This window comes from Crinia signifera, chromosome 6 (genome assembly GCF_055691185.1).
Source record: "Crinia signifera chromosome 6, ASM5569118v1, whole genome shotgun sequence".
Classification (NCBI taxonomy): Eukaryota; Metazoa; Chordata; class Amphibia; order Anura; family Myobatrachidae; genus Crinia; species Crinia signifera.
In genome coordinates, this window is record NC_139222.1 from 217,081,878 (window position 1) to 217,107,157 (window position 25,280).

Here is a 25,280-nt window from a genome sequence, read left to right on the forward strand (position 1 = left end):
GGTGGCTGAGGCTCCGGCCAATGATGACCATTCACCCAGCCGGTGAAGGTTGCGGCCACCCATAACCCCCTCCACATTCAACTCCCTGTGAGTTGAACGGTGGAGCCTTCTTAACCACCCTTTTGTTCCTGACAGTACGTCAAGGAACACCGGAAGAGGAATCCATCGGGAGGAAGGTCCATCGTGTCTGGGTGCCGGAGTTTCCATGACCGTGATTTGGCACAGCCTGAAGGTGAGAGGGTGCGGCGCCAGTTAAGTGGTCTGATGACACCTGCACGGCAGCAGATACCACACCGCACCGCCCCTACACCCCTCTCACTAGCATTAATCCTAACATCACTAGCATTAATCCTCTCACCGCTCCTGGGTGTCGATGCCTTGTGCCGCGCTTGTCTGTGCTATGGCCTGTATCGGTGGGGGCTTTACCACGCATGCCATGGCGCTTGGCTGTGATGCTGTCCAGCTGGGTGTGGTATGGACTACGCCGACTTTGGAATACCTTCCTGTGCCGTGCTAGCCTGGGCACCGGCCTTTGTAGCTGGGAGCGCTTACAGCGGCGCTCGGCTGTGCTGATGTCCGGCTGGACCAGTTCAGAACCAGGCAGCTTTTGGATGCACTGCGAAGGACTAGGAGAAGGCGGGAGGGGGGATGGAGGGGTGGGTAACATATATGGGGGCAGAACATTTTGTGGGTGAAGGGGTGGGAGGAGGGAAGGGAGGTGTGGATGATGAAGTTAGGTTAATGAGGCAGAAACTTCCGTGTCCCAGCGTCGTCGGCGCTGCATCTCCCTAGCCACCATCGCTCCTTTCGGCTGCCTGGATCTCCACTCTCGACACTTGCCCAGAGATATCCTTTGCCTGCTATCTTCCCTCGTCATCTCAGCGCTGCCTTTGGCCATTTGGTCATGCCCGGCCAGTACCCGGTCACCTTCTTGTTGCTGATGATGTACTGCAGCCGATGCGGCAGAAGCTTCTCCATCAGATGCTGAGGCCGCTTCTGGTGGTGGCCTGTACTGGTGTGTCTGCCTGTGCGATCTCCATACCCTCTGCTCTTGGTTGATGTGGACCAAAGGCGTGTCTGCCTGTGCGATTTCCATGCCATTTGCTCCTGGCTCATGTGGACAAAAGCTGCAGGAGTTCCCAGTTTATGCTGCTGGATGTGCAGCTGGGAAAGCACTATCCTCCTCTGAATATGCACTCAGCTGGGACTGCTACAGGCCTTCTTGGAATGAAGTAACTGCTCCCTGCTGACTCCTTTGTTCTGCTGGTTATAAGGTAAGGTGCTGGAGCTGCTGCAGATGTGTCTTGTCATAGCTGGGGGAATGAATGAACTCTGCCCCACTACTCCCTGCTTTTAACCCTGTTTTTGCTCCTTTCCCCACCAATTAAGCCTGGCTCTTTTACTAAGGGTAGGGGTTGTGGACTATTATTCAGCCTGTTCTCCACAGCGAATATGGACATATCTTGCCCTTCCTAGCAGCATCCATATGCTGCTGCATAATGCCAGGTCTGGCTTCTCATTCCGTGAACTTGCCTGTCTCCTCTTCAGGCTCTCACTTAAGGCCCCCATACACTATACGATTTTGGGACGATTTCATCCGATTTCGGCACTTTGGGCCGATAACCGGAGGAAATAGCCCCAAACTCGCAGGTGTGTGATATATGATCCGATCCGATGCGCGGTCCCGTGCGCATCGGACCGGATCAGGGAGGTCGGACGGTCAGCACATAAGATCATCCGACCTCCCTGTATGCTATGCATATGCCTGCCCACCTGTCAGGCATATGCATGCAGACACCGGGGGGCGGGGGAGCACGGCGGGCAGACACACTGACCTGGCCGGGCATGCTGTGATCACAAATAGCAGCGCTGCCGCTGCGGGATGGGACGCACAGTGGCGGCTATTAGATTTTCAAATACCTGTCAAATGACCGGCCGTTCTGTGATTGGCTGAGAGCTCTCTCAGCCAATCACAGACCGGCCGGTCATTTGACAGGTATTTTGAAAATCTAATAGCCGCCACTGTGCGTCCTGTCCCGCAGTGGCAGCGCTGCTATTTGTGATCACAGCATGCCGGCCAGGTCAGCATCACTCGCCGCACCCGGCACCCGCCGGGAACTCATTAGTGAGCCGCCGCCCGCCCCCACTACTGCCGCTGCCCGCCCCCACTACTGCCGCTGTCCGCCCCACTGCCCTGCAGCTCCCCATTTGTTTTACATGTGATAAATCGCAAGCGATTTATCACATGTAAAAACTGGCTCATCAAGTGCCAAATTGTATGTGAGCCTCCCGGGGAGCTGCCGGGCGGCTCACAGGAGAATTAGGTCCGACTTGTCCTAAGGACAAGTCGGCCTAATGTATGGGGGCCTTAACAACCCCCTACAACAACATGTTCTTTCTCTAACAAGCCTAAGGAATGTGGTTTCAAAGGGTTATAAAAAACTTTCCCACTCACTGATAAGGCTGCATGGCCTTTTCTAAAACTTTTCACTAAATTAAACCCTGCAGTGCTTGCAGGTTAGCCCATACTTGCCAACTTTTACATTTGCCTCCCAGAAATCCCAAAAGAGGGAAAAACAGCACTCCCCAGTCTTCTTGTGAAAGTATAAGTCCAGAGTTTAATCCAATCAAAACAATAGCCTGCCAAAGTTTCGGTCCTGGTGTGGACTTTTTTCAAGGCAATGCCAATACAAGCAACAGCAAATCAATGGGGTAGGGGTACTGGAACCTTGATTTTTTGAATGATGCTTAACACACTAATTAAGGTGTCAGGTACATTGTTGTGAATGCAGTCATTGGTCTTTTGTGTATATTATTATTATTATTATTATTATTATTATTATTAATTTAATTGTCTTCATCAAGCAGTTAATACAACACATCAAACAGTTAATAGAACACATCAAGGGCAAGTGTGTATGCATATCTCTATGCCGGCAACCCCACCGGGTCCAGTTGCACACAACCTTGCTGGTTATACATATCATCTAAAGGTGCCCATACACTGTACAATTATTGTATGCAATTTGGACTAGATCGCATAGCATACATTTTGCAATGTGATGTGATGCAATCTAGTCCAAATTGCTTACAATAATTGTACAGTGTATGCAGGGGTGGATTGGCCCACCGGGAAACCGGGCTATTTCCCGGTGGGCCTGCCCATTTCATCCATGTAGGGGGCGCTCGCCCCCCTGGCTGGGCCGCGGACCGCCGACTGCCATCTCAGCGCATAGCGGCCGCGGCCAAAGCCATTTCACCCATAACAAAGATGGCCGCGGCCATCTTCGTCCCCTGCAGCACTGATAATGGCCGCGGGAGGGCTGGTGCGCATGCGCGGTCGCACGCAGCACCTCCCGCGGCCCCACTGAGTGTGATTGTGCGGCTGGTTAGGTGATCCCCAGCAGGCAGCGCAAGTTTTTTTGCGCGCTGGGGATCAAAAACAGGGTGGGCGGCGCTGGCACAGCGGCAGCAGAATTAAAGACTGAGCAGTCTGTCTGCAGCCAGGGGCGAATTTAGGGGTCAGGCCGCCCCTAGGCACAACATTTTTGGCCGCCCCCCCCCCCCCCCCCCATATGTATGTATACGTGCACCTGCATATAATATATATATATATGCATAATAAATAAAAAAACACCAGTACTTAATACTGGTGTTGGAAACACACAATATTTAGCTCTGGTAAGAGAGGCACACACATTTAGCAGGCTAATTTAGTAGCACTTACTGTTACTAGAAGGGATGCAAACAGTTAAAGTGTCTGCTCCCGAGTCCCGACACATAAGAGAGGAGGGAGGGCTCCGTAATCTGCACTGCAGGGAGAATACACACAGAAGATCAAAGTTTTTCACAGCCTGGGTGGACGGACTCCTCCGGAGTTTCAGGCTGTCAGCACATCATGCCCTGCTCAGAACGAGGGAGGGACGGGACAGGACTGTAGTTTCAGCCGGTAGCAGCAGCAGCGCTGCCACTGAGACACAGGCAGTGCAGGAACCGCTGTGGGGATACAGAGAGCACCTCCCTGCACTTAGGAGCGGCGGCTCTGTAAGTGTCAGTGTCAGACTGACAGACTGTATGACAGCAGGTGCCTGGCGGCTGCCGCCCATGGCAGGTGCCGCCCCTAGGCCCGTGCCTCACGGGCCTAGTGACAAATCCGGGCCTGTCTGCAGCGCCGCCCACCCTTCTGCTATCCTCGAGTCCTCCCTATAGCAGCAGCCTGGCAGCCACAGCCCACAGCTGATGCACTGGAAGAGCCAGCAAGGCATGGTCAGAGCCTGGAGCAGCTCTACAGCCAGCCAGGTATGTAATGTGTCATGGGAATGGGCATGATATGTTAATGTGTGCTGTAATGGGTATCATGGTGTGTGGGGTATATGTATAATGAGCATTACAGTGTGCGGCATATGTATAATGGCATCACGGTATGTGGCATATGTATAATGGCATCACAGTGTGCGGCATATGTATAATGGCATCACGGTGTGTGGCATATGAATAATGGCATCACGGTATGTGGCATATGTATAATGGCATCACAGTGTGCGGCATATGTATAATGGCATCACGGTATGTGGCATATGTATAATGGCATCACGGTATGTGGCATATGTATAATGGCATCACGGTATGTGGCATATGTATAATGGCATCAGGGTGTGCGGCATATGTATAATAGAATCACGGTGTGTGGCATATGTATAATGAGCATTATATTGTGCGGCATATGTATAATGGGCATCACGGTGTGAGGCATATGTATAATGGCATCACGGTGTGTGGCATATGTATAATGGAATCACGGTGTGCGGCATATGTAGAATGGGCATCACGGTGTGTGGCATATGTATAATGGCATCAGGGTGTGCGGCATATGTATAATGGCATCAGGGTGTGCGGCATATCTATAATGGGCATCAGGGTGTGCGGCATATGTATAATGGGCATCACGGTGTGCGGCATATGTATAATGGGCATCACGGTGTGCGGCATATGTATAATGGCATCAGGATGTGTGGCATATGTATAATGGGCATCACGGTGTGTGTCATATCTATAATGGGCATCACGGTGTGTGACATATGTATAATGGGCATCACGGTGTGCGGCATATGTATAATGGGCATCACGGTGTTTGGCATATGTATAATGGGCATCACGGTGTGTGGCATATGTATAATGAGCATCACGGTGTGCGGCATATGTATAATGAGCATTATATTGTGCGGCATATGTATAATGGGCATCACGGTGTGTGGCATATGTATAATGGCATCAGGGTGTGCGGCATATGTATAATGGCATCAGGGTGTGCGGCATATGTATAATAGAATCACGGTGTGTGGCATATGTATAATGAGCATTATATTGTGCGGCATATGTATAATGGGCATCACGGTGTGAGGCATATGTATAATGCCATCACGGTGTGTGGCATATGTATAATGGAATCACGGTGTGCGGCATATGTAGAATGGGCATCACGGTGTGTGGCATATGTATAATGGCATCAGGGTGTGCGGCATATGTATAATGGCATCAGGGTGTGCGGCATATCTATAATGGGCATCAGGGTGTGCGGCATATGTATAATGGGCATCACGGTGTGCGGCATATGTATAATGGGCATCACGGTGTGCGGCATATGTATAATGGCATCAGGATGTGTGGCATATGTATAATGGGCATCACGGTGTGTGTCATATCTATAATGGGCATCACGGTGTGCGACATATGTATAATGGGCATCACGGTGTGCGGCATATGTATAATGGGCATCACGGTGTTTGGCATATGTATAATGGGCATCACGGTGTGTGACATATGTATAATGGGCATCACGGTGTGTGGCATATGTATAATGGGCATCACGGTGTGTGGCATATGTATAATGAGCATCACGGTGTGCGGCATATGTATAATGAGCATTATATTGTGCGGCATATGTATAATGGGCATCACGGTGTGTGGCATATGTATAATGGCATCAGGGTGTGCGGCATATGTATAATGGCATCAGGGTGTGTGTCATATCTATAATGGGCATCACGGTGTGCGACATATGTATAATGGGCATCACGGTGTGCGGCATATGTATAATGGGCATCACGGTGTTTGGCATATGTATAATGGGCATCACGGTGTGTGACATATGTATAATGGGCATCACGGTGTGTGGCATATGTATAATGGGCATCACGGTGTGTGGCATATGTATAATGAGCATCACGGTGTGCGGCATATGTATAATGAGCATTATATTGTGCGGCATATGTATAATGGGCATCACGGTGTGTGGCATATGTATAATGGCATCAGGGTGTGCGGCATATGTATAATGGCATCAGGGTGTGCGGCATATCTATAATGGGCATCAGGGTGTGTGGCATATGTATAATGGGCATCACGGTGTGCGGCATATGTATAATGGGCATCACGGTGTGCGGCATATGTATAATGGCATCAGGATGTGTGGCATATGTATAATGGGCATCACGGTGTGTGGCATATGTATAATGGGCATCACTGTCTCCTCCACCACTTTGTGACTCCCCTCCCTGCATCCCCTGACACTCTGCATTCCCCCTCCTATCCTGCATCCTGTTCCACCATGCCCCCCTCACACTCTGCGTCCTGTGCCACCCTGTGTAAGTCCTCACTCCCTTCGTTCTCAGCCACTCTGCATCTCCCCTCCCAGCATTCTACGGCACCCTCCATCCCCCCCTCCCTCCCTGCATCCTCTTCCACCCTGCCACTCTACTGTGTTGGGAGACCCCCTGTCACCCACCCCCCCCCCCCATCTCTATCTCCCCAGCCCCACAGGCTGCAGAATAAACGCTGTACGCATGCGCCTATTCTGCAGCCTGAAGGGCTGGGGACATAGCCAGCAGCTCAGAGAGCCACTAGCCATGCCCTCACAGCGCCAAAAATTGGGCGTGGCCTTGTTGGAATAGGCCACACCCCCATATTGATAGGTCACACCCCCTAAAAATCGGTCGCGCCTCCGGCGCGCAACAACACTCCCCCTGTTAGGGCTGCTTCAAGATTTTTCCCGGGCTGGTTTTAATTCCCAATCCGTCTCTGAGTGTATGGGCCCCTTAACATGTACTCAGCATAAGAAGAGACCTATCAATGTATGTAGGTGGCAATTAAACACTCTGGTTTGTATTTTGCTACAGTGCTATGCGTATGTGCACTTCTGTGCTTACTATTTTCTATTGTGAACACACCTTTTTTTGTTGCTGGTTGTACTTCATATTCATTTGTTTTTATGTGCAGATCCCTTGGGGGAATTTTATTTACATGTACTAAATTGTAAGCTCCTCAGAGCAGGGCCCTCTTCCCTCCTGGTGTCAAAGCCCTCTTTTCTTCATATTTCACTCACAGCTCTCCCATACTCAAACACTCAGCATCCATCTTCGTCCACATACTCATTTCCATTTTTGGCCACCAGTCCCTAGTAGTATATTGATCAAGTCCTCACTAGCTGTCAATTCAATTGTCTCCCTGTACTGTTCCTTTGTATGGCGCTTAGAAACACGTGGTGCCATCTAAATAAAATTATTTGTGTTCACAACTTTGTGTACCTTGCAATTATATCCACTCTTATCATTTGTGTTTTCCACCCCCCCCCCCAATTATAAATATTTGTTGTTAAAAGTGGGTTAGAGGGCCAGATGTACTAAGCTTGAAAAGTGATTTTATCAGAGAGTGATAAACAGCCAGCCAATGAGCTCCCACCTGTGATCTCACAGGCTGTTTGCAAAATGTCAGGTAGTAGCTGATTGGCTAGTTGTTTATCACTCTCCATTTTATCACTTTCCAAGCTTAGTACATCTCACCCTGGACCAGATTCTCTAAGCTTCAAAAGTGATAAAATGGAGAGTGATAAACAGCCAGCCAATCAGCTCCTACCTGCCATGCCACAGGCTGTGTTTGAAAAATGTCAGACAGGAGCTGATTGGCTGGCTGTTTATCACTCTCTATTTTATCATTTTTGAAGCTTAGAGAATCTGGCCCCCTATGTGGTGTAATTGTGCTGATATTTTATATAATTGTCTAATCAGTATATTACTAATCATGGCTATATAACTGCTGTTTACATTTGGATTAGTAAATGATCCCAATTTTGATAAAACATTAGTTAAATATATATTCCCCCTTAAGGTTACTTTACCTTGTTGTAAGATTTGTAGAGAACATAGCTCCCTTGAAATAAGTTTCCGAGAAGTGGCAGCGGGGTTGGTCCTGGTGGCAAACGGAGTCGTCTTTTGTGTATCTTCCAAGTTGAAATTAGAATGCAGAAGATCAAGAAGTAGCATAGGTAGAGAGGGATGGTTTCCATCTCTTCTTTTACTTAAAATGATTATTGAAGTGTATTATCAGTATTTTATACTTAGCCTTTGTATTTGTCTTTTACTCATTAATGCCTTTTAGTCTATTTAACAAATTAAGATATACTGGATATGTACGTAGTACATTATTGACCTTTGCTATTTGTCCATGAACAACTTACAAGCACAATTTGTACTAGTTCATGCTTGGATTGTCACTGAACTTAAGCTGGGTACACATATATACAATCCTTATTTTTTGCAACCGTTCGGCCGACCGTACTCCCGTCGGACCGTCCACAAACAACAGCCGACACGCGCGTACACACCTGTACAATTTACTTGCGACGTCTGATGTACTCCCGTCCAAACAGTCGCAAGAAAAAGATTGTACCACCGTACACACTCTCCCGATTTGGGCTAGTGACATGTCACATGTGACCAAAATTATCATAATGGGCTGGGTTAGGGCATAATTATAGCAGTCACCCTCCTAAAAAAAAAACGGCGTGGGGTCCCCCCCACAGCCGTAACCAGCACCAGGCTGAAAGAGCCGGGGCTGGTATTAAAAAATCAGGAAACCCGACAAATAGGGCTTCGCTGATTTTTTAAAACCAGCCCCAGGCTCCAGGTCCGGGGCTGGTTCCCAAAATACGGGGGACAAAATGACTAGGGGTCCCCCGTATTTTAAGAACCAGCCCCAGGCCAAACCAGCCAGCAGGGTAATGCCACAGCCGGGGGACACTTATTATATAAGGTCCCGCGGCCAAAGCATTCAGCCCTCTGACTGGTCAGCCTGGCCAGGGTTCCTGGGGGAGTGGGGACCCCCCCAATAAAGGGGTCCCCCCCCCTCCAGGACTTACCTGACCAGGCTGAAGCCTGGTGCTGTCCTCGATGCCCCTGGGCGGTGGGCATCGAGCTGATACTGTGTAAAAAATAGATGAAAACCTATTGTCTTTTCCTGTGGAACTATGAGTCCCAGCAAGCCTCCCCCGCATGCTGGGACTTGGAGAACAACAAGTCCCAGCATGCGGAGCATTAAAGGGCCCGCTGGCACTTGTATTTCCACAGAAAAAAAAATAGTTAAATAAATACACACTGACACATTAGAAAAATAAAAGTTTAATACATACATTACACAAACACACTGATACTTACCTATCTTGATCCCGTAGGTAGGTCCCTGGGTTCGGTCCGGTGGCTTGGTTCCGGGGCTGGTCCGGGTCTGGGGCTCCAGGGCTGAAGAGTCCGGGGTCCTGGATCCGTAGTAATCCAAAGGGGTACCTGTGGAAGGAAATCCTACTCACCTGCTCCTGTGGCGACCACCCCGGCATCTGCTGTTGAAGTCCCGCTGCTCCCGGCTGCAGTGGTACCCGCTCCGCCTCCGCTGTATACTAGAGACGCAGAGATGCTTCTTCCTCTGCGTCTCTGCTCAAAATGATTTCTGGCCAATCAGGAGCCGACTTTCTCGACCCGGACCCGGACCCTGGGACCTACCTACGGGATCAAGATAGGTAAGTATCAGTGTGTTTGTGGAACACTATGAGGAACCATGAGGAACACTAAATATAGATTCAAATCTTATAATAGCAGTGTTACCACTGATGTATATGACATTTCCACACCTGGAACGTTCTAAAATCAGTTATATTTAATTAAATTCATTTTTAACCCCTTACCGCCGCAGCCTGTTTTTGCCTTCCTGACAGAGCCCTTTTTTTCAAATCTGACATGTATCACTTTATGTGGGGATAACTTTTTATTGCTTTTACTTATCCCAGTGATTTTGAGATTGTTTTCTCGTGACACATTGTACTTTAAGTTAGTGGTAAATTTTGGTCGATACAGTCTGTTTTTTTTTTTGTGAAAAATACCAAAATGTCGTAAAAAAATTGAACATTTTGCAATTTGCAAAATGTTAAATTTTCTGCTTGTGAGACAAATAATCATACCACTCAAAATAGTTAATAACTAACAAAGACCATATGTGTACTTTATTTTACCATCATTATTTCAACCTCCTTTTAATTTTTTTGGACACTAGGGGGCAGCAGAGACAAAATTATACACAGAACACAGAAAACGCTGCAATTGTCTGTTCACATTTGAACAGCCAATCGCAGCGATCGCCGATGGGGGGGGGCATCGCTGCCCCCCCTGGGCTACGAGGGAAGATGTCTGCTGTCAGGGACAGCAGCCATCGTCCCTCTGTCACCGCGTCTATAGATGCGGTGACAGTTTAAAGTCATGACGTACATTTATGCCATGCGTCGGGAAGTACATCCCGGCCATGACGTAAATGTACGTCAAATGTCGGGAAGGGGTTAAAGTACTTTTTTTTTGTTAGTAGTGTAGCATGCACGCGCATAAAGGAGCCTACACACTATATGATATATTAAACAATATGCACTGTAACGACTAATGTTAACAATATTTTTGTTCATATTGTCTAGTGTGTACGCACTATGGGGGTTATTCAGACCTGATCGCACGGCTAGGAATTTGCAGGCCGGTGATTTGCAATAGACTGTACCGTTTGTAGTATGCCTACACATGGCCATTCTGTGATATATCCTGCTACTTTTTGATTGCTTGCTGTATCCAAGTTGATTGACAGAACTTCAGCATTTGTGGGTGGCCATGTTCTGGGAGTGTCAGTGGTGAGCAGCTTGCGTATGGATTTGCAGCAAATCGCCGCTCCAGCTAATTTTCACAAGTCACGCTAAGCAATTTGCAGGCTTGCAAAGTTAGAATTTCACTCTGTCTTGGCGGCGTATTCTTGCACACAATTTAGCAGCCTAGCGATCAGGTATGAGTAGCCCCGTATTGTTAAAGATGCATGCTCCCGTGACTCATACCCGAAGTTCGTCACTATCTGTACATGCGGGATGGTAGATCCATGATGCGGAATGCAGTATGGCACACCGTCCCCTCGCCCCTGACAATTGCAATTAGCATCTAAGTAGACCTAATGGAGAAATAGAGGTGCCCACACACTAGAACAATTTTTTTGCCGATTTCCGACCGATCTGGCGGAAATTGGCCAATTTTTACCGATAATCTTATCTGATCTTACATTCTGCATGAAAGATCAGAAGATTTTGCAAAAGATCCATAGGAACGCACATGGGATCTTAAGAGAAAACTTTGGTGATGATGTGCGCTTGCCTGAAATCATTTGTTCAGGACAGACAAAAGATTTCACGGCTAATTGATGCGCACATCTTAAGATCACAGGTCACGTTGGGGCTTCAGGGATAGTTCAGGGACATTAACAATATAAGTAATGCCCGAAGCACTGTCAGTAGAAGAAGGATGAACGTGCTCTCACCTGTACGAGACAGTAGATGCCGAACGCAATAGGGACCTTAACATTATAAGAAAACCCCGAAGCACCGTTAATAAGAGAAGGGTGAGCGGGCTTCCATGGCACGAGGCAGCAGACGCCCAGCGCATTAGGGAATCTAACAATATAAGTAAAGCCCGACACTGATACTGCCATCACACGGTGACCAATAATTGAAGTAAAGTGTTGTGATCAAAATAAACATACAAAAGAAACTCATACCAGCAATTTGAATAATTAAGGGATGTCTCTCACAGTGGGGAGACGGTGGCACAAACAGTGTTAAACATTGGTAAACTAGTCCTCAGTGAATACCGCATGAATCATGAAGTATTCATTTGACAGACCAGTGCCTGCGAAAATGGTATAAAAATACATGATCCAGCGTGTTCTAAATATCAAAACCGCACTCTAACAGAAAAGAAAGCGGCACATCTATTCCTGCTACATTGTTTGAAGGAGAGGGACGCTTGTGACAATATAGATAAACACGGCTCCCTATTACAGTGAGAACACTACGGCACCCACAGCATCGAGCACAGACACAAAATAAGTGACAGTGAATACCACACAAATTGGATAACTGTGGGCTTATACGGCCTACACACATGCCGATATTAAGGCATTTTCTAAGCAATTTTGCTTAGTTTGGCAAAGTCGCTTAGCAAATGCCCTCACATCGGTGTATGTGTGGGGGCTGTATCGGCAGCTGTGCGCGTCCCCGCGCATCTTTATCGCTGGCCGAGATTGATGGACAGTGTCCATCAATCTCGGCATCGGCAGTGTTCTCCCACCGGAGAACACTGGCGCTGTCTGCTCGCTTAGCACACAGAGCTGACAGCTCGCTCTGTGTGTGGGCTGTCAGCTCTGTGTGCTATGCGATAGCGGCGCAGCACAGCCCGACCTAGCATAGCTAGGTAGCCCTGCACACATCGCTATGTGTGTAGGGCCCATTACAACTATAAGAAGGGTTACCGTGTTATCTGACACAGGAGCAAACCATAATAGGAGGATTATAGAGCCCAATACACTGGACATCAGTGCCATTGATAAACACTGAATTGAGCACAAATAAGAGAATATTAAAGGATCTACACACTGTGAAGGTCAACTGTAAAAACATACAACTGAATCACACACTGTCTATAAGGGCTTAGCAATTGCCGTGATAAAATAGCAAGGTCTACTTGCATTCTTCTATCCAAAAGTGAAGTGTACAATGCTGCCCTAAACCAATATAGGAGGTCAGCATAGTTACAATTACTCTGCAGAGTGCTAATAAAAGCTAGACTATTGATACATTGTATAAATACAAACATCCTTACAAGGAGGATGATACAATGTATACATGAAATCATATCAGTCATTGTAACCACATTTAAAAACCAGCTGTACAAGAAATCACAGCAAGCCCTGGAAATATAGGAATTTTATCCTACGGAATATAACCGGGGTCTAATAGACATAGTGAATGGAATTGCCCAAACTCAGTATCCACATCTTGGTTTTAACCACAGTTTCTTTTTATATTTTTCTGCACATTCTTACTATCGTCTTATTGAAGAGGATGTAAATAGTACGCCTCTTTTTAACTATAATAATAAAAGGTACATTCTAGAAATTGTGAAATTATCAGTTGTACATCTTTCAAACATGTTTTCAGAGTGCACCCCAAAAATCTCCAACCTTTCTCTTTTCTCACACAACGAATAGTTCAGCACCTGTTCATAACTAAGGGCCTTATTTTGGTTCTCTCTTTCTGACAAAATCCTTCTTAGATGGACAAAACCATGTGTACTGCAGGGGGGCAGATGTAAAATGTGCAGAGAGAATTAGATTTGGGTGAGTTATTTTGTTTCTGTGCAGGGTAAATACTGACTGCTTTATTTTTACACTGCAATATAGATCTCACTTTGAAGTAAAACCCCACCCAAATCTAATTATCTCTGCACAAGTAACATCTGCCCCACCTGCAGTGCACATGGTTTTGCCCATCTAAGAAGGATTTTGTCAGAAAGAGTGGATTAGAATAAGGCCCTAAATTCTACCAATGCAAACTAATGTTTGTTCTCTGTTAAACTTTGACATTTACTTTTTTTCCTTCACTAGATAAGCCATATCAATAATTTGATTGCACAACCAAGTCTGTGTAGAACTATAACTATAAAATATTTCAGGTAAGAATATTTTTTTTTACATTTCTTATAGTATATCTTTAATATTAGCTTTATTATTAATAATAATAATTTTATTTATATAGCTTTTTCCAATTAATTGACCTTCTTACTAGGTAGAAGGAAAAAACTAATAATGTGAAAATAATGGCCCTTATTCTGATCGGTGCGGCCGGATACGAATATGCGGCCAGGACCGTGCGTGCGAAACCCCGGCAACTCCGTCCGTACGCGGTAAGAAGTTGGCCGAACGGACCGCACGTGTATTTTTCATGGAATACGCCTCCTCCATCTCAGGTAACCTCCCCCATCATTCGATGGTCGTAGACCATCGAATGCAGGACCGAGTGGTCCACCAGCTCCCGCAACCTCAGACCACACGGACATGTTTCCGTGCAAAAGCAGGGATCTGGGCGGGCAGCTGACATCCGGCGATGTCATATGTCCGCCCCCTACACGTGCGTCACGACTGCATTACTATACGTACGCCCAGCGTTTGCATGGGAACGCCCATGAAACGCAGGGCGTATGCATATGGTAATGAGCCCAAATAGCCCTTCACGCCCCTCTCCACCCCCTGTTGGGAGTGTTCACATTTCATGCGGAATTTGACCGTACGCCCCGCTCGCACATGCGCAGAGACGCCTCTGCACATGCGCAGACACAAAACATCGGCGGCACGAACGCACGCGGATATTACCGCACCAACCAGAATAAGGGCCAATGTGACAATGCTTCCCCTGCCCCCTGTTTCCACCTCGCCGCTCCCCCCCCCTCAACCCCTGAAGTGGATGGAGATTGGCAGGGTTTGCGTCCCCCACCACCAGGAAACTGGGACGTGTGTGCAAGTGGGATGCTTGTGCGTCCCAGTCAGATGGAACGCCGGCTCACCAGCGGGGACCCCAGTGCTGGCTGAGAGGCACTCTATCTGTACATCTCACTGTGTGTAGGGGCCATAGTGAGTAGGTGCCATAGGCCCTTATTCAGATCTGATCGTAGTACAAATTTGTTCTCAAAATGGGAAAAAACATGTGCACTGCAGGTGGGGCAGATGTAACATGTGCACAGAGAGTTATATATGTGTTTGACATATTTTGTTTCTGTGCAGAGTAAATACTGGCTGCATTATTTTTACACTGCAATTTAGATTTCAGTTTCAACACACCCCACCCAAATGTAACTCTCTGCACAAGTTACATCTGCCCCACCTGCAGTGCACATGGTTTTATCCATCTAAGAATGAATTTGTTAGAAGGAGTAAACCAAAATAACCCCCTAATTAACAACTATAAATCTTTACAGGGAGAGGTAGAAGGTGACAGGAAGAGGTAGGGGGAGGCATAGTGTGACAGGTAAATACAGTGACAGGAAGAGAGCGACATGGGCCGCAGTAGGCCCCTTAGTGCTTCAAGGGCTCTGATGCATTGCACCAGCTGCACCAATAGCAGTTCCGCCTATGGCTATGATAACACTAGCCAACAGTGAAAATGCTTCTGAAACTAAAATAGTAATTTCTAGTTTATTCGAGCATTGGAAATACGAATATGGCATTTAAAATGCTGAGTTAGCTCTATGTTCTGAGATATAACCATATTTCATTAAATGCTAAAAAACATGAGGGATTTACGAAAAATACTAGGGATTTTTTTTATTTAAATAAATTGTAGGTTGGCAATCCTTAGTACAGGTATCCTGAGTTATTGTCATCCATATTTTGTTACTCAATATATATGTTACTCAAAATTCATTTTCTCTATTCTCATCTGGACTTCTTTCCTCCGAATTGTGGTGCAGTAAGTGATGAGCATGGTGAGAGATTCCACCAAGATATTTCAACTATGGAACGAAGATATCAGGGTAAATGGGACGTGTCCATGCTTGCAGACTACTGTTGGACGGTGACAAGAGATGCTCCAGGACAAGAGTACAAACGACAAGCAAAACGAAGGCGCACTCATAAATAGGTCATCATACGAAAAAGCAAGGCTGGTTATCTTATTTTCTGCTAATTTACCTGTACATAGATTGAATTAAATAAAAATTAAAATGGCTACTTCTGTTGTGTAAAGATATATTAATATAATATTGTTTGTTTTACTACAGAAGTACATGTATCACAAGTACTGTATGGGCTGTTTCACACAGTACGGTTCCTGCCGCACGGTGAAATCCCGTACGGTCAGGGAGCCGCGCCGCACTCAGAATTTTATAATGGCAGGGATGGCCACAGCCCGGCAGCCGTCCCTTCCAGTGGGGGGATCCGGCTGTAGCCGTGCGGCCGGGCCGTGGCCGTCCCGTGTGAATGGACACAATAGTGTCCATTCACAACTGCTGAGTGCGGCGCGGCTCCCTGGCCGTACGGGATTTCACCGTGCGGCAGGAACCGTACTGTGTGAAACAGCCCTATCTAAAAAACTAGAGCTAATAAACAAATTCTAAGGTCATATTCGGTTTTTCTGACCCAAATTTAGTAAAAAAAAATGACTATTTTTGTAAAAGAAGCAAATAAAAAGTTTTTTTTTTGTTGGCTAGTGTAATCACTAGTAAATGTAATAAAGTACTAAAAAAAGGAATATACCTGCTTCTTATTGAGTGACAACACACAGGCTTAGAAGTTGTTAGTAAATATATAGATTTACCCAGGGCTATTTTTCTGCAGGCTCCAGCAGGAACTGTGGCCCTTATTCTAGTTCACTCTGACAAAATATTTCTTAGATGGCCAAAACCATGTGCACTGCAGGTGAGGCAGGTGTTACTTGTGCAGAGATAATAATATTTCAGAATCAGAATCAGAATAATATTTGGGTGGGGTGTTACACCTGCCTCACCTGCAGTGCACGTGGTTTTGTCCATCTAAGAAATATTTTGTCAGAAAGAGTGAACTAGAATAAGGGCCACAGTTCCTGCTGGAGCCTGCAGAAAAATAGCCCTGGATTTAGCAATAAAAAAAACACAATAAATCACATAAAAAGATTATATATATACACATACCTCCCAACATGACCCTCTCCAGGAGGGACACAATGCTCTGCTCCTGGAGTTTCCACTTAATGCATGATTCTCTTCATCTGTGTTGAACAGGTTAATTGATCAGAAAGGTGCTTCAACACAGGTGATGGCAATCATGCATTAAGAGGAACGTGCAGGAGCTGAGCATTGTGTTCCTCCTGGAGAGGGTCATGTTGGAAGGTATGTATATATATATATATATATATATATATATATATATATATATATATATATATATATATATATATATATCAAAGAATAAATGTAAACTTTATGGACAAGAATATGCAAAGTTGCCTTATTGATAATGCTGATAACCTGCAATCAAGCATGCATATGGTTAATTGCAGTACAAGACCAGCTTTTTTATGTGCAATTTTGTTCAACCAATCTCTATAATCTTGTTATATCCTTAACCTTTGCAGGAGTAAAAAAAAAACAGTAGTGAGGTCCTAGTAAAGGGTAAGGAGCGTACACACGGGGGCGATTTTGTATAATATCGCTGGAAATATGGTCGCTAAGCGACCATATTGCCCACGATGGGAGTGTGCACCGGCGATATATCGCCGGGTGCGCGCTCCCGTTTTTACCCCTGTAGTGATCGCTGGTCGCAGGAACATGACCCTGCGACCAGCTGATTACCACTGCCGGGCTCCCCCGGCAGTTTCTTTTTCATCAGCGACCATCTCTGGTCGCTGATGTAAAGTAGAAACTGAGCAATATATTGCTCAGCCATATATTGCTCAGCCATATATGGCTGAGCAATATATCTCCCCCGTGTGTACGGGGCTTTAGATAAGCCCCATTCTTCTCCTAGAGGTTGCATCAATTAATTAGCAGCAATGTTAGTGTAAGCAGCAATATAAATGCAAGTCACACTTTTCTGTATTTCTTTCTCATAGATAGTAAATATTCACCCAATTATTCTGTATCGGGTATATACCTTAAAGCGTGGACACGCTGATGTGAAGGGTGGATTGGAAAGCACTACTTCAGCATGGACATCAAAGCCCCTAAAGTTAGTGAAGGTTAATGACCCTCAGCAAGACGTGGAGCCTGGCTGTTCCTTTGTGTAATTATTCACACTGCTGCTGTCATCAAAGAAGCTGCAGGCATGTGAATGAGTAGTTCTTCTCTGAGCTGCTAACTCAGTGTAAATGGACTGCTGGGGACAAGGGTAAGGCGGTGCTCAGGTGGTGGAAGTGACGTCAATGAGTTTCATCTCCTAGGCAACAGGAAACTTTGTAAAGACTAGCAGAATGGTAATACATTACCATATTTATTCTAATAGCAAGTCCCACCTTCTTTGTTAATCTACAGGCATACTTTATAACAACAGTTTTCAATGATCAATAATTAGATAATGTAAAGTAAAAAAGTCTGAACCTGGTGTCTAAAGTTTACACATGGAACGATCGCTAAGCACACAGCGATGCACCAGCGAAGTGTGCTGATCGATCTGTCACAGCCACTGTTCACTGGAGAGGGACTGTTCACTGGAGAGGGGTTTAGAAATAGGAGGAAGAGGAGAGTCTGTTTGTGGCGCACTTTAGACAATAATTACTAAAATATAATTTATTTACCATAAAAATAATGATCTATTACAACAGCTAAATTTTTTAAAAACTATTGGTAGATTATGTGTAAAAACTCGTATATAGCAGTTTTATCTGTGGTCTTAATTAGCAGCCGGCCGCTTATACATAAGTCTGTCCACTTTCATGGACTTGGGCAATATTTCTCTCTTATCTTTAGACAAGGGTCACTCCCAAGAGTACATCTGGACTGATGCTGCCTGTGTGGAGGCTGCTGTCCACTGAGACAAATTATATATTGGTGGTTTGTTATTCAGTGTCAGTGTTCAATGTACATTGACTCATGCCTTAGATTAGCTGATCACGGTCACTAGTGTACAGTGTATTCAAGATGTTAGTCTGGTTCTTAAATCAGCAGTGTTGGTGTAAATGCTGATTAAATGAACATTCTATGGACTAGGATATTTATTAATTATTCTTATACATCTGTTCAGTATCACACACACACATTGAGAGACTAATATTGCCCCAAGGAATATGGGGGTTATTCTGATTCACTCGGAAAGGCACAATCACTGTAATGGACAAAACCATATGCACTGCAGGTGGGGTTGATGTATCATGTGCAAAGAGAGTTAGATTTGGGTGGGGGGTGTTCTTTAAACTGATATCTATATTGTAGTGTAAAAATATAGCAGCCAGTATTTTCCCAGCACAGAAACAATAAAACACCCAAATGTAACCCTCGCTTCTTCCCCCTCCAATACCTCTCTCCTCTGTATTCTACAGCTGTTGTGATTTGTGTTGTGTTGTAGCTGTCCCAGCATTTTCCTCCATACTCAGGAGGCCTGGCAGCAACATGGACAGGTAATGGAGTAGGGAGAGTGCCTCTTATGCATACCTCCCAACATGACCCTCTCCAGGAGGGACACAGTGCTCTGCTCCTGGATTTCCCTCTTAATGTACAATTGCCATCACCTGTGGTGAAATACCTTTCTTATTAGTAAACCAGTTCAACACAGGTGATGGCAATCATACATTAAGAGGAATGTCCAGAAGCAGAGCATTGTGTCCCTCCTGGCATGGGTCATGTTGGGAGGTATGCTTATGCCTTGCGCCTGACCCTGGCCCTTGTGCAGTTAATGCCAGGCTAGGCCCTGTTGCAGGGGTGGGCTACAGACAGCCTGAGGGCCACATGCAGCAAGTGAAAAGCTCCTGACTGGCCCACCACTCGGGACTGCTGTATGTGTGTCCGATGGTGGCTGTGTATGTGCGCTGTGTAGCCCACCCTCAGCCTGTGCATAGCAGGCATGCGCAAAAGCCCGCAGGACTGCACCACGTGCGCACACAGTCACCATCTGACACACATATAGCAGCGCCTATTTCTAGAGTCCAGCAATCCAACATTCTGACCCGGGTTAAAAGACGGGTTTTGCCTGGCACGGACCATTTTGCTGTGCAGACCCGAGACCCGTTTAAACTATAGCTGAAAGCGCTCCTCCAAAACCCTAATAAATAGTGCTTTGGACTATTATTAGTAAAAGCAACTCCCCATATATTTACTCATTGTGAGCACTTGCCTTATTACCTGGGCTGCCAATAGTCAACTTCCAAAAACTCTTCATCAGTGTTCCCTCTAAGCTGTGTGCACGTGCGCGGGCACACAACTCGCCGAGCATGCGCACAGACATTACAACAGACAGAGCGCACAAAGCAGCAGGGGGTGTGGTAATTTGGTCTACAGCATAATGGTCTTCTACCTCCAAGTCTGTCTGTTGTTACCCAGTTTGTTTTATCACTGTCTACTATTGTAAAGCGCAACGGAATCTGCTGCGCTATATAAGAAACTGTAAATAAATAAATAATAAATAAATGGTTGGCAGTCATTAGGTCGACACCATTAGGTCAACATGGGAAAAGGTCGACATGGGTCTAGATCGACCTAGGGAAAGGTCGTTAGTTCGACAGGTCATTAGTTCGACATTTTCTAGGTCGTCAGTCAAAAGGCCGACATGGTTTTCTTCACTGTTTTTTGAGCTGACACGTGCCGACAGGTAGAATTTCATGCCCTACCATCCACTAGGGCGTGGTGGGAGAATAAAATAGTGTACCCGACCAATTGCGATCGCAGCGAGCGATGCGAGGGGATGAGGTGCACTTTAAAATGTGTCTATGTCGACTGTGTTTACATTCAGGTAAAAAAAACTTTGAAAACCCCTATGTCAACCTTTTGATTGTCGACCTAAACATTGTCGAACTAATGACCTGTCGAACTAACGACCTGTCGAACTAATGATCATTCAACCTAGAACCATGTTAACCTTTTCCCATGTCGACCGAGACCCATGACGACCTTTTCCCATGTCGACCTAATGGTGTCGACCTAATGACTGTAGACCAAATGATCCCAACCCACATTGCTCTGCATACTTAAATGCATTTAGGTTTAGATTTCTGTAGCTCGGATGATATGTAGTACTTATTAATGGCAGAACAGTGACATCTAGAGGACGAATCGCATCAATATTTTATATAATCCACTATGAAATCTGGTAACGTAAAGGTACACGGTGCGGTTTTATTGGTTGCTGTTTTTTTGGGTGCGATGCGCGCTCCCACTCATTTCACATCGCACATCACACAAAGTCTGTGCAGCACATACTTTATGTACTAGATTCAGTGGCGGCTCTTACCTTTTTGGGGGAGGGAGGGGGGCTGCCTCTGGACCCAGGCACCCCCCTTCCCCTGTCACTGCCACTCACCTCCTGTCACTGCCACTCTCCTCCCCTCCCCTCCCTGGGGCCGGTCCTATGATGACAGGCACTGGGACTGGCGCATGCGCAGTACAAACAAATATATGAATGGTGGGGTGGCGGCTGCACAGGGGGGAGCACCTTGTCATGTCAGTCACCATCAGATTTTGTCAAATGAATTGTCCCAATCTGTCTGAATTGGGTCAAATCTGACAAACTCTCAAAAGTGTATGGGGGCCTTAACACATGTTTATTAGCAGTATGGAGCAGAGCCAGGCAGAGCAGAACCAACAGGAATTCACAAACCAGGTAAACACCAAATGACCTGAATGTTGTGATACATCTGTAATGGGGCCTAAACATGTGGAGATGTGCTGAGCATTCATAGTGATGCTATAACATACAGTACGATTGCTGAGCACAAAAATGAATGTGTCAGCATTGTGTACTAAGATATATACTGAATATACTTGAGTATAAGTTGACCCGAATATAAGCCGAGGCACCTAATTTTACCTCAAAAACGACGAAAATGTATTGACTAGGGTGGGAAATGCAGCTACTGGTAAATTTCCCTGTATAATAATAATAACAACAACAACAGGACACCACAGGCTGCTCCCCCTGCATAATAACAGGAAACCACAGGCTGCTCCCCCTGCAAAGGACACCACAGGCTGCCCCCCCTGCATAGGACAACACAGGCTTTTACTGACCTCCTGCATTCCCTGTACTGGAGGGGTTGCAGCTGCCGCTGAACTGCTCCAGGGAGGTAGGGAAGGGGCCGTGCTGCTGTCTGGCTCCACGGGGTGGAGGGGTGCGCTGCAGCTGCTGACCTCATGGTGTGTCCGCCGTTGCCCTGCTTGGCGGCAGCGACAAACTGCTCAAGTGGGGTAGGGGTGCGCCGCTGACCAGCTACACAGGGGGAGGTGGCTACACGGGGGGAGGGGGTGCACTGCCGCCGCTGACTTCCTTCTGCGCCCACCCACCGCTGCCCTGCTCCACTCTGTAATGGCCAGGCCTCCTGCACCATACATGTCCTCAGTGCAGGAGGCTGGTGGCCATGTTCCGTAGCCACGGCCATCTTCCCTAAGCCGCGGCTACATCATTAAAGCCACTGAGGGCTTAAAAACTGAGCTTATACTCGAGTATATACGGTATTAAGGCCAATCTTCTCTGGTAGGAACACTGCCCTTGACGATTAATATCCATCATGTTGTGATAGTGATGAGTGGTGCCGCGCATCACTATCGTTATGGCCCCTACAAATGGAGGGATGTAGGGCATTTTCTAAGTGATCTAGTGGGTCTAGTGAGATTGCTTAAAATATGTCCCTAAATTGCTCCATTTGTAGGCCCCATAATGTTTAGTTTATTTGGTTACAATATGATCAATGTAATAGATAAGAATAAGTCCAGGCCAGTGTGTTATTTACTGTAAATAAGCCCATTGTTCTAGGTCCTCTGACTATACCATCGGATGTAATTTTGTTTAGTAAATAGTTTATCTATGGAGCTGCAGATAATCTGACCCTATACATCCCATTGTGTACATAACCCAGACAACTTGTCTCACACTTCATTTCTGACACCCTGACTGATTTGGTTAAAATATGAAAAGACATTGTTGGTTATAAGACCATTGAGCTGAGCTCCTCTGACTAGGGATGGGGGATTTTTGCAGGGAACAGTCAGATAGAGTAGTTTGACTTCTGGAGTGCAGGACTGACTAGGCATTGGTGTGCCATCAGCAGGGAAAATACTTTGTGCAGCACATTGTGTGAGCTTGTACAGTATCTTAGGCCAGGGGACACAGGAATACGGTTGGCAGACAGAAGCAGGAGACTGCAGGCATCTGTATCATAAACCACTGTGGAGAGCTAGTAAGTGAGACAACAAACTGAAATGCAATTGCTCATATTATAGTGTACTGTGTGTATATATTTACAATAACAAGCATTTTCCATTAACTAAAGTGTTTATGTGAGTAATCCGAGAATTCATATCCTCACAAACATTATACATATGTCACACATTATAATGGTTATTTCACATTATGCCACACACTGTTATGCCTATTACATATTATGCCAGAGAAGTGCAGCCTACCTACATGCTCTATGCCAGGGGTTTCCTGCCTGATGCCAGGGGTTACATGCTCCTTGCCAAGTGGTTACATGCTCATTGCCAGGGTTACATGCTCCTTGCCAAGTGGTTACATGCTCATTGCCAGGGTTACATGCTCCTTGCCAAGTGGTTACATGCTCATTGCCAGGGTTACATGCTCCTTGCCAAGTGGTTACATGCTCATTGCCAGGGTTACATGCTCCTTGCCAAGTGGTTACATGCTCATTGCCAGGGTTACATGCTCCTTGCCAAGTGGTTACATGCTCATTGCCAGGGTTACATGCTCCTTGCCAAGTGGTTACATGCTCATTGCCAGGGTTACATGCTCCTTGCCAAGTGGTTACATGCTCATTGCCAGGGTTACATGCTCCTTGCCAAGTGGTTACATGCTCATTGCCAGGGGGTTACTTGCTCATTAGTGGTTTAACATGATCCTTGCCATGAGAGATTACAGTCTCTTTGCTAGGGGGATTACATGCTCATTGTCCTGGTGTTTGAGTTGTAACATGCTTCCTGACTGGGGGTAACCTGCTTGTTGCCCAGGGGGCTACATGCTCATTGCCCAGGAAAGGTTATCCTGCTCATTGCTGTGGGTGGGCTACATGTTCATACCTCCTAACATGTCCCATTCCAGGAGGGACACAATGCATGGAGATGGACACTTAGGTGACCCAGTATATGCCGGGTCAGTTAAAGTATTATAGATAGACCATATGTATATAAATAATAATAACAGGGGCGTCAACAGCAGTGTAGACCCCTGGGCATAGCAATGTATTGGGCCCCCTACCGATCCTCCAGTGGTAGGGGTGGGACAAGCTTTGATGTTCCGCGGGTGGTAGGGGGTATTATATCAACCCCTCAGCATGTAGGGCCTGTATCAGTAATTTCCACTAAATACCCCTTTACTGCACAGATAGTGGGAGAAGGGGGCATGGGGCTGAATAAAGGGGCTATGATACAAAACTTCCAGGGTGGTAGGTAGAGGATGTTTAATATGCAGAGGAGGGGTGTATAGTGGATTCATAATGTTCTGGTGGGAGGACAGCTTGCTTGACTGCAGATATCTCCTGTTCCCTGATATAGATTTCTTAGATTTTAGAGGGAATTAAAAACTAGAGAATCCCACCTACCAAACGGTATTGGGGGGGACCAGGAGATCAGAGTTCAGGAGGCAGAGTAATCTGCCAACGAGTATATAAAACTACATACCAGGTGTGTGTGGAGCTGGAGCAGTAACCAGCTGCTGGAAGGCTGATATCTCTGGTTCTGGGAACAGTAGAGACAAGCTACTAGTGTCCATCAAAGGGGGAGAGTCCCAGCTGTTGGAATATACCCTCAGAAAAACTCTAAGTCAGACAGAACCTGAAAAATCTGACTGGGAAGAGCAATTAATAGGCTTGGATGGGTTATAGTTTCCACACTGGGTACCGGCAGCCACCAGTAGAAGCAGTATCCACCAGTAGAAGCAGGAGGTTAGAGTGAGAGGAGTGTGCTGTGCTCTGCCCCTCACACTCAGGTAGCTGCAGGACTCGGAGGCAGTAGCGGTGAGCACTGAGCATCATTTTATGTGCGTCCCCATAAAATGGTGAGTTTGCCCCTGAAAATGTAGACATGGTGATGCCTGTTTGGTGTGGGCATATAGCGGCTGGAATAAAAGTCAGTCTACACTTTTATTACCAAAGGTGATAAAAATAATTCGATGGTCAGCAACCATCTAATGATTTCTCTCCCGTTATGGTGCATGATGTTTTTTATTGTACATATCTCACATGCTTTGCAAGATATGTACAATTTCATTGAAAGACCTTTTACTTGAACCCAGTGTCCTGGAGGAAATAAAGTGCACTTTTATAAAATAAAAAAGTGATCATTTTATATCTAGAACATTTTGAAATGTAATTGCCTTTGTTTAACTATATTGTCAGCAAACTAATATTGTGAGAGAGAGAGTGTGTAGAGTTGTATGAGTTGATATGGGTATTGTGAAACTGCAAAGTAGATGGT

The 25,280-nt window shown here is 46.0% G+C and overlaps 1 protein-coding gene and 1 long non-coding RNA gene across 3 annotated transcripts in view; one reads left to right on the top strand and one right to left on the bottom strand.

Moving 5' to 3' along the window:
- Positions 1-17,946, bottom strand: part of LOC146008963 (cytochrome P450 2C20-like) — a 111,162-nt gene extending 93,216 nt beyond the window's left edge. The window contains exons 1-2 of one of the 2 annotated variants that reach the window (XM_083148842.1): positions 17,803-17,946; positions 8,174-8,352 (exon numbers count right to left, since the gene is read on the bottom strand). In XM_083148842.1, the coding sequence (XP_083004968.1) occupies positions 8,174-8,341 (168 nt within the window). In that variant the 5' untranslated portion in view covers positions 8,342-8,352; positions 17,803-17,946. Of the gene's footprint in view, positions 1-8,173; positions 8,537-17,802 lie in introns of those variants that run through there. The other variant, XM_083148843.1, reaches the window with a different exon arrangement.
- On the top strand, positions 3,780-15,903 carry LOC146008964 (uncharacterized). The gene is made up of 3 exons (XR_014444598.1): positions 3,780-4,299; positions 13,786-13,853; positions 15,645-15,903. It is a non-coding gene; the product is annotated as an uncharacterized LOC146008964 (long non-coding RNA).
- Positions 17,947-25,280: the final 7,334 nt, after the last annotated feature.